The following is a 10862-nucleotide window of genomic DNA, read 5'->3' as shown; positions in this document are numbered from 1 at the left end:
ATATATATATATATATATATATATATATATATATATATATATATATATATATATATATATATTGATATATATATATTGAGAAAAAAAATCAGTCAGTTGATCGAACCCATAATTAGACAGGCTACACGATCAGTATGTCCTGGTCCCAGCTGACAAAGCAGGTAACCACATTGTCTTTGTTTGGAAGGCTCATTATTATAATTGTATTTTAGAAGAACTGGGATTTAATTCTACAAGTGACAATCCAACATATACCCATAGCTCCCTTTCTAAGGAGGAAAATCTTCAAAATCATATGTCAGTTTTGATTATTTTTAATATTCCTAACAACCGAAATGAATTTGAATTACCATATCTATATTGGATTCCGAAACTTCATAAAAATACTTACAAACAAAGATACACGCGAGTTCCAGTAAATGTTCTACCAAGCCTCTTTCTTTACTCCTGACTAAAATATTACCAGTAATGAAGGAGAAACTTCATAAGTACTGTGCAACAATATATTCGAAAAGTGGTGTAAATCAGATGTAGATACTTAAAAATTCCAAGGAACTTTTGGAAAATTTAGAATCACAAAATTTTACCAAAATCAATAACATAAAAACTTACGACTTTTCAACTCTGAATACAACCATTCCCCACGATAAAATAAAGTCCAGGCTTTTTGACATCATTGACAGCTGCTTTTTCCAATAAAAGTGGAACTCGTAAATTTACTTACCTTGTCATTGGTCATTTGCAAAATTATTTTGTGAAAAAAAAACATTCTGATTGTACACACAAGTACTAGGAAATTGATATTAAAAAGATGCTCGAGTTTCTGATTGACAATAACTATGTAGTTTTTGGAGGACAGGCCATCCAACAATCTGTTGGAATTCTCATGGGTACCAATTGCATCCCATTGTTAGCAGACCTATTTTTGTAATCATATGAAGCAGATTTTATTCAAAATTTATTATCAATAATCAGTAGTTATTTCCATTCATATGTCGACACGATATATCCCAGTGAGCCTGAAATAAAAGATTCCACAGAGTCTGACACATCTGTTTCATATTTGGATATTTTACTAGACAAAGACGTTAATGGTAATCTAAAAACCAAGCTTTATGATAAACTTTAACTTTTCAATCGTCAACTTTCCTTACTTATGCAGCAATATACCCTTATCACCTGCATATGGGGTCTGTATCTCTCAGTTGATTCGATGCGCAAGAGCATGCTCTACGTATGAACAATTTTTAAAACGAGGTAAGTTATTGACAAATAAGTTGATGAAACAAGAATATCAACAGTCATTATTTCGTAAGTTCTATGGTCGATACAATGACCTTGTCAGCAAATACAATCTATCATTAAGTCATATGCTGACTGACGTTTTACATACTAATCGTTAGGCCATTATTTGCACACTGAATTATCGACGGATTTTTCCGTTATTTCCCGATCATGAGAAGGAGCACGAGGCGGGTGTGACCGGTCGGCAGGGGATGCTCACTTCTCCATGGCACCTGATCCCACCTCTGATGTTTTTGGAGGTCCGTGTTTGCTCTGCTCCCAATTTGTATTGTTTTAATGGACTTTGAGCTTGAATACTGTTCGTTATCTCCATATTTCATGTAACTAACATTGGCTTCAGTGTACATACAAAGTTTAGGGAAAATCTATCATCTGGGTATTTTTGGGACCGTCTCAAAATACAGGTATATTTACATAGTTTTTTGCACTTCAAAGCAAATTTTGCAAATACTTCGAATTCGATAGACTTTCAGCTCAAATTATAATATATGACATGTAATTCTATATTGTAAAAGTATATGTAAGAAACACAAACAGAAAAGTTATGTTACGTTCCAGTTTTCACTCCTGTATAATATCAGCGTAAATGTACTTTAAAATTCATCCAAACTTCTGCAATCAGTATTCTTTATGACATTATTTTCGGCAGTTATGTATTGAAATTTCTTTTTGGACAAACATGCTTGCATGGGAACTATATTTTGTTGCTGTCAGAGTAAATTTAAATGCAAAACGAGGTACCAACGTGACTTACCGGTAAAACGATAAATCATCTGGATAAGATGAACTGAATTACATTATGGGTTACTATGAATACTTAGGAATTTTATGCTTGGTAAAGTTCAAATCTACTTGCAAATGGAAAAACACAATGGTATGTTTTCATGCATTTCATAGATGAAAACAATATATCCCTTATTACAACGATGCACATTGAAGTGGTAAATGTTTTTGTTTGAATGGAATGTTTGGATGTCAATTGATATATAATGAAACGCCCATTTGTTTAAAATCGAGAAAGCCATATTCGTCGCAGTGTTTTAAGACAACCCACTCTCTGCGACTAGCAACCTGAGTCTTACTGAATGGGGATTTTATGAAGCAAGGAGAGGGCGAGAGGCTCCCCGATTCTGAAAAACTCACATATTGCATCAAATATGTACATAATTATGAACTTATCATGCTTACTGAAGTTATCAGAACACATGTATCTATAGATCGAACACGTGTTTACTCGTGTTTTATGTAAATTGCCAATCTGATTGGCGAATAAAATCGAAAGAGTATGTGGTGTTTAATTTCTTAAGCGGTTGCTTATACCATACCCGCTTATGATTGTTGGGGCAAACTTCTGAGTAAACTGGCTCACACAGCGAGCAATATGGGTGATAGCTGAGGGACACCCCCCCCCCCCCAAAAAAAAAGAAGTGTAAGGGCAATAACTTTTAAGTAAATAATTCGATCAACGTAAAACTCAAACTTGATCTCTAAGTCATTAATAATGAGAGACTATGACATATGACATACGTAAAATCAGCTCAATATTTAGCAGAGCACAGTGAATAACTAGTAGTATTGTGAGCACTAAGCTCATAAAGTGATACCCCGCGCCCATATGGGTGCAATGGCAAAGTCCATATTTTGCTACGGGAAACTCAAAATATCTGTCGGATCAGAACATAAAATAGGAGGTGCATATTGACACTATGTAATTAAGATTCCGTAAAAGTCTCATTAAATTTTATTCAGTGGTAAATAAGAGATGAGTAGCCTCAATATTATAGGAAAAATGGCAGTGACCAGGTTTTGCTGTGGGAAACCCCAAATTTTTTATCGAAACGAAAAATAGGAGGTGCACAATGACAATCTGTAATAAAGATTCTATGAAAGCCTCATTAAATTTTATTCAGTGGAAATAGGAGGAGTGTCACGGACGTACAGCACGATGCACAGACGGAAGGACAGACACTCCATCACTGTTAATATTTACCCCCTCCTTTCGGAAATTTTCAGTCTCAGGACAGTAACTTTTGTGTTATCAATAGAAAGAGACATACCAAAAAATCAGCTCATTTTCTACAATCACAGGTTTAAAAAAGGCCTGAAAATCAACAATGACGGATTGAAAGAATGACGTACAGAAAGCTCCATTTTATGTCGTAGTCATAAAAATAAACTCATACATAAATTATTCTTCTTGATTGAAATTAATATTGGCAGCTACGGATTAATAAACTTTATGTTCTCCCTTCAGTATTATGACGTTTCTCTCAAGACTATGACCTGATCTTTGTCGAGTTTCACTATCAATGGTTGATGCAAGCATTAATTGAGACTATATAATGGCTCCCCTGCCATTCTTCTGAGTGATGCTGTGATTCTGGGCCCATAGTCAGTTATTTACTATGCTGTTCTGGGTAACTTTAATGCCTCTTTATGGGTACATTGGCCGCTGTAATCCATAGCATCTCTATAGAGTTAAGCCCCCCAGTCCAGGTCTTGTCCATCTATTATAGATGCAGTGCTAAGTTATTAATACTACCTATGAGACAGAGAGGAGTAGCCGTCCGTCCCCCCCCCCCCCATAACACTTTGGGGTACCCATCTCTTATCTGCAACTCCTCCTCTACCACTGAATAAAATTATAAATGAGACTCTCACAGAATCTTTGTTACACGGTGCCATTGTGCACCTCTTAATTTACGTTTTCATTGGAGAGATATTTGGGGTTTCCATATATAGGCAAACATGGGCACTTCCATTCTTTCTATAATATTAGAGTATCCATCTCTTTTCCGCAACTCTTCCTATACCAATGAATAAAATTCTATGAGGCTTTAATAGAATCTGTTTGGGGTTTCCCATGGCAAAAAATATGGACTTTGCCATTATACTCATATTGGAGCGAGGGTGTCATTTTGTGAGCTCATTGCTCACAATACCTCTAGTTTAACTGACTTACACAATACATGCAAGGCTTCTTATATTATCTATATACGTTAATTTATAGTCATCACTGATTGGAATTTTTTTTTACTCATTTTCATTGCATTTGAAAACCTTCGATCACTGATAGATTTCCAGACAAAAAGTAAACTCACAGTCTTGTAATCATTGTTTAATTTGTTACGTAAGAAAGATCAATTTATAATTAAAGGAGATTTTAACACCCTTCAAACCTATCTCGACCTGCCGTTAGCCAATGGTGGATAATAAATCGACTCTCAATTGCCTGTCAAATCTGGGTAAAAGAGTAAAGAGGGAAAAAAGTATTTATGTACACAAAACGCTCGTATCAATTTCTTGTGTGGTTTAAATCAAACAAGTTGAATTCAATAGAAATTCACCACGCGGTTGATAAGTTTTTATAGTTTTTCACTTTTGCCCAATCAACTTAAGAAGGATTTCAGCAAACATATAGAGGGCATTTATAGCAGCTATTGTCGGTGATGGAGACCGAATGATCGTGGTAAGTGCTGGAAATTTTATAGATAAAATATACGTGTATTCATGTTTCTTGTCATCCATCATTTTGAAAAAAAGATTCAAATCTAGTTACAATTATTATATGAAAGCTAACACAATAAATTCTTATAACGACAGTAAGCCTCTTTTATTTAATAATTTATACATGTGTTCCGTGAACACATAGTTCAAAACATTTATGTGTTTACATTTTCTGCGATTTAATATTGTATGTAATATATGTATGTTTATAACATATTGTTTAATGCATATGCAAAACCTTTGTTTGTGCTTCATACACATATAAAAACGCAAAAACTTCCTCAGAATTAAGATACATTCATTTGTAACATGGTATTCTTTTCCAATCCCAACAATTTTAAAAACATGTTTGGCATGTTATATTGGTTTTCAAAGAGAATTCTTTTACATTCTCTAAGTTTTAAAACTGAAACAATTGAAATTCAGATTGCCATCATGTTTGACAATAAATGTTTATTCATTTTACAAAGCATGCTAAATGAGTATTTGTGTTTCTGTAATTTTACTTCTGCATAGACTATGCCTTCTGTTTACTTAGCATTAGAAACAGCCTGTATTTTATCCAGGGCACTTCCGAATCGTTCTGTTGACACGTGCGAGATCAATATACATGTATTTACATTAGTTTTTCTGTTTGCCAAGCACAGACAAATTTCTTAAAAAGTTTACTTCGATTTCCACTTGCACAAGTGTGCTTTGTTAAAATTACACTCAACTGAACTGTTTATTTTTCAATTCAAACTTCTTTGAACAATATTCGAACGCCTAATTTCAGGTATTTGTGTCTATCAAAGATATATGGATTTCATTTTACATGTGCATATTATCTGAAGACGACCAAAGTTAATACTAATATCTTTAAAAACTGAGAGAATATTTACTTATCAGATTTTGTTTCATTGTATAGGCATTTCAAGTGTTATCAATCCTGTTTGTTATAGAGTAATAGTTCTTTTTGCGCCATAATTCATCTTCACCTCTGATCTATTAACAATGTTGATCCAAAATCAAACAGTCTGACATGGATAACTTCACGTAACCTCGATGATTCCTTCTCAAATGATCCACAAGACGTTCGTTAGGACAAACCATTCGTGAATTTGATAATTGAAGAATGTTGTTTCTTGTACTGTGTTTGACCGATACTTAAGGTCTTTCTAGTTTCGGATTTCTTGATTACTAGTCGGGTTTGGTAATATAAACTTAGCTATCTTCAATCCTTGAAACAGTATATAAAGGTAAAGTTTTGTATTTAATGCAGGGTGGTAAAATATTGATAAACATGGTCTTTTTCTAGTAGATCGAATCCCAGATTTCATTACTCAATCACAAGAAACAATAAAAAAGAGAAACATAAAACGCCTTGCTTCAGAAGTCCTGAAAGCATGTCCCAATTAGAATAGATCAGTTTTTTTTTTTAAATACACCCTTGAACTACACCTAAAACCCAAACATTGATCGACGTTAAGCATAATGCTGAAAGAAATTATAGTTCATGATTTTAAAATTCGTACTTTAAATTTAAATCAATTTCTTAATCGTCTTCCGGTCTTAAACACATTAAAAGTTAATTTGGTTTTTAAATAAGCTATCATTCATAATTGTATTATAGCATGCCCTAAGAATATTCTCAAGTCTTGGTGTTGATTGAATGCCAGAAGGTCGTCCAAATAGTCAGTAAATACTTTTTTTAATGAACAATGATTTTTCTGTTAAGTCTTTTTATAAAACTAAAATCTAACTGAAGAAAATCTAACCGCCGATTTGTCGCCATTTCCACGCGAGTAGAGGTATGGCAATCTGTATATAAATCAGTTTCTTGGAATTCTAAAGAACTAATTGCAAAGTTTAAAATTTCACTGGCTCGTAATTTAAAAGTAATTTATAAGTATCGATTTGTCAATAGTATTTGGGTAACGTTTTGTGAAGACGGGCGCAGGAACCCAGGAATCGGATTATAAAGGTTTGGTAAAAGCCTCGGGTAGACCGTCTGTGTATTGGGGTGAAAATTGACTTAGATTACAACTCAAAAGAAGGTAGATAAACAGTCTTAACGTAAAAGGAAGGCGGCTCTGTTCCCCAAAGTCTCCGTTATCTTATGGAATGGTGTCAGTTTTCTTGACGGATTATTTTGTTCATTTATGTTACTGAGGTTTTAAAATGTAAATCATTTACACAGACAGAGGTAAGTTATTTTTTGCATCTCATCTGAAAAGTTTTACTTTGGATTTGTCATTCTTTCTGAGATATGATTTAGGACAGTTTAGGAACTCTTCTCTCTCTCTCTCTCTCTCTCTCTCTCTCTCTCTCTGTGTGCCACTTTTAGGCGTTTTGATTATTTTCAAAAGTAAAAACAAAAAAGGAATTATACCTTTCAAAACAAAGAATGTTCAACTTTTTAATCACTTAAAAAATATACACATACAATAGTAAGTGCCATTTAAATTACTTCTCATTGTCAAACTAAATTAAATAATTTCCTGACAGTAATTCTGACTTTTTGTTTAACAGACGGTGTTCCATTTCGGCATAGGTAAAATCAATTTTAAAAGTCTTGAACAACCTTTTTTTAAATAAGAAAAACACAAACGTCATTTTGGTAGGATCTTTATCACAGTCAATAGTTAAAAGTCGTCATAATTGCAATTCTTAAGGCATGCAAAATTGGAAGAAAATGCCAAAGAAAATATTTAGAATAGAGGACTTTATTGTATACAGTATATAAAGGCAATTCAGATATAAGCCACTTCACATTAAATACCATTGGAGTGATATATAGTTATAAATTATCAATACTTTAGTATTGACAAGAAATTTAATTTTGCTACACATTCTAGGTAATATACATACATGTATATGTTAAAAGGGGTCGTTAAGACCAAATGATTATTTTTAGCATTTGAAAATCAATTTAAATTGGATCTACTTAGATGATTCTAGTATATTCTCCTTTCGCACTTTTTCCCTTATCAATTTGTTCTCCCAGAAAAAGACAAAAATTTTCTGTTTCCTCCACAGTAAAATAAAATGTATTCTTGAATGGTTTGTTAATGAATTTGGTTCATCCAAATAAAATTATACTTTAAACATGAGTCTCTAAGATATTCCGTTATTTTTAAGACACATCATTCTCAGTATCTGAGCCAGGGTCATATGGTACCATATTAATATTTCATTGATAGTAATGCTTTAAACAATCCAATCATTAATATGTAGGATAATCCATAAAAGATATGTCAGTTTTGCAATCTGCTGCAATATTCTCTCTTCAGGCTTTCTTTAAAAAAGCACTTCATCATCATGCATTGGGAGAAAACTACGGAAGAGAGAAGGTCACCAAGATCACCGCGCATGCTTACACGAAAGACAAAGTCTGCAAGAGAACTGTATCGCCCTGCTATTAAAGATCTGAGTGAAGAAACCAGAAAGATTTACCCTGGTATTTCATTAAAATATTTACCTTTTGGTCAGAAAATTTCATTTTAACCATGTATCATTTCAACAAATTATGGAAAGAAGTTCAATTTGATAAATGACAGTGTAACACTTTCTACTTCGCAAAACTGTTTTCAAGTATTTAAAGTGAACAAAATGTTTTGCAAAAATGACATGTACATGTATTACCGTTAACGTTTGGAATGAAAAGGTTCAGAAAATTGCCAAACATAAACGTATTATGTCTATCAATGACCAATTTCTTGATATCAAAACGACTCAAATTAGAGTATTTACCTTAAAGGAAATGTTATATCATGACACTTATTATTTTGTAATGAAGTAGACTTTTCTTTAGATGAAAACGAGGATCCATTCATGGCACCGGGTCCAGCTGTCAGTGAACCAGATCTGTATGCAAGGGCACTCACAGATCGTGACAACACAATCGAAAATTCACCGGAAGTAACGACATTACAACCGGCTTTCTCTATTAATCAGCGCATACAGGCGGCAGTGATCGAAACGGAATGTTACCGAAATCGGATGCCGACGTCAGCGTCTAACCGACTGCGCCTTCTCAACACATTCAAACGTCCAAGAAGTGTGGACAGTTACTTTGCTCCCCCTTACCAAAATGAGACTCCCCTTGACCAAAGTATTCACATCACAAACTTGCCGAATGTGCATCACGCACACAAGTCTCACCGAAAAAGAAATGCACCGTTACAAAGGTAATAAATAAAAAAAAATATTAATTTAAAATCATATCGTTTATAAACAATATATATAATATGCATTAGCAATGTTTTCAAGAATCATTTTTGTGGTTTTTAACTTTCCATATGTGTAGACATCAGGCATATTTAAGCGAAACACCTTTTTTTTCAAATAAAGTTCTATCTCTGATCCGAAAATGTTAGTTAATACTTGTATTATTTTGTAATAATAATAAAGTGAAGTTGTCATCATTTATTCTAGCACAACAACACAAACTTATGAAAATTTTCATAGACCACAGATACGCCATGTGATACAAAACGGAACACTGCTCTCAGACGGAAGTACAGGGAAAATAAGTGGTTTTCACGAGTATCTTATAAGTAAACACCCCACAGTGAAACAAAAAATAGCTTCTTGGCTGACTGATGGACTTAAAGTACAAAGTATCAGACTACGAAACAGTCAGAGAGAGAAAACAACAAATCAAAAACCACCAGGAAAGTTGAGAACCAATTTAACAGAAAGGAAACTGTTCATTCACAGGGACTTAACAGAACAAGAGGCCGAGGGTGAAGAAATTGAAAGTAAAATATTCGAACTAAGAATTTCTTCTTTGCAGCCCTCAGGATGACCAACCTCTCTTTTTTTCATCAGCGATCAAATGTGCACTTAACTTTAATTCATTTTTGGAAATAGATTAAGGTTTTATTTCCTTTATTCTTAATTCTTTAACATAATTTTTAGCATATGCTTCATCATGTAAATCGAGAATTACAGAGTAATTACAATGAACCAGTACTAGTATTAATGCTGGTAAATAATGTTCAGAAGAGACCGCGAGCTTAATATGCAAGTTTTTATTATTTTTTTCATCTTTTGTGAATCTTTTGGTAAAATGATACGTGTTTCAAGAAATAACTTTTATATTCCTTCTTTTTTAGCGGTAAGAAAAATGAAAATAAATTCTAAGGTGTTCTGTTTTCAACTTTTTTCACAGAGCTTCTCATGTGGGCATTCCTCGCAAACTTAAATGTACATGAAATATGGATATAACGAACAATAATCAAGCTCAAAAGTCCATTGAAACAATATAAATCGGAACAGAGCAAACGCGGACCTCTAAAAGCATCAGAGGTGGGATCAGGTGCCATGGAGGAGTAAGCATCCCCTGTCGACCTGTCACACTCGCCGTGTGCTTATTGTCATGATCGGACAAACGGGAAAATCCATAGACAATTCAGTGTTTAAATAATGGCTTAACAGTTAGTATGAAAAACGTCAGTCAGCATTGGACTTAATGATAGATCATTTTTGCTGACAAGGTCATTGTATCGACCATAGATTTTCCGAAATGATGATTTTAAAACGAAACTGTTGATATCCTTGTTTCATCAACTTGTTTGTCAATAGCTTGCCTCGTTTTAGAAATTGTTCGTACGTGGGACATGCTCTTGTGTACCGAATCAACTGGGAGATATATATCCCATATGCAGGTGATAAGGGAATATTGCTACATAAGTAATTGAAGTTCACGATAGAAAATTTTGAAGTCATCACGTTTATCATAAAGTTTTGTTGTTACATGTATGTAGTACCATTTAAAATTGTGCTTGTATCACTAAGTTTGCAAATTGACATACTTCTTCGCATTTAGTCCAAATCAAAGAATAGCGTACTAGTGTATGATTTTATTTTTAAAAAATTTTTTTAACTCTTTTTGATAACAATTACAAATTGATATGAAAACTACAAGATTAAATTTGCATGGAAGTGAACCAATACATGCATGGGTATGTGTAAAATGTATCGTTTCAATATTCATTGTTTATCATTATTATTTTCACACCAATAACACGATGAGGAGTGAGAACCCTTGGGTATGATGTTGATTG

At 33.5% G+C, this 10862-nt stretch overlaps 1 protein-coding gene across 1 annotated transcript; it reads left to right on the top strand.

The window, feature by feature from the left end:
* Nucleotides 1-8096: 8096 nt before the first annotated feature.
* On the top strand, nucleotides 8097-9908 carry LOC133183435 (uncharacterized). Its single transcript, XM_061318395.1, has 3 exons — nucleotides 8097-8251; nucleotides 8606-8981; nucleotides 9229-9908. The coding sequence occupies exons 1-3, from the start codon at nucleotides 8113-8115 to the stop codon at nucleotides 9599-9601; spliced, it is 888 nt and encodes a 295-aa protein (XP_061174379.1). The 5' UTR covers nucleotides 8097-8112; the 3' UTR covers nucleotides 9602-9908.
* Nucleotides 9909-10862: the final 954 nt, after the last annotated feature.

Source organism: Saccostrea echinata, unplaced genomic scaffold, assembly GCF_033153115.1.
Source record: "Saccostrea echinata isolate AGI-Se365-2 ecotype Australia unplaced genomic scaffold, CSIRO_AGI_Sech_v1 ptg000009l, whole genome shotgun sequence".
In the NCBI taxonomy this organism is placed as follows: domain Eukaryota; kingdom Metazoa; phylum Mollusca; class Bivalvia; order Ostreida; family Ostreidae; genus Saccostrea; species Saccostrea echinata.
This window is presented reverse-complemented; position numbering and strand designations above follow the sequence as displayed.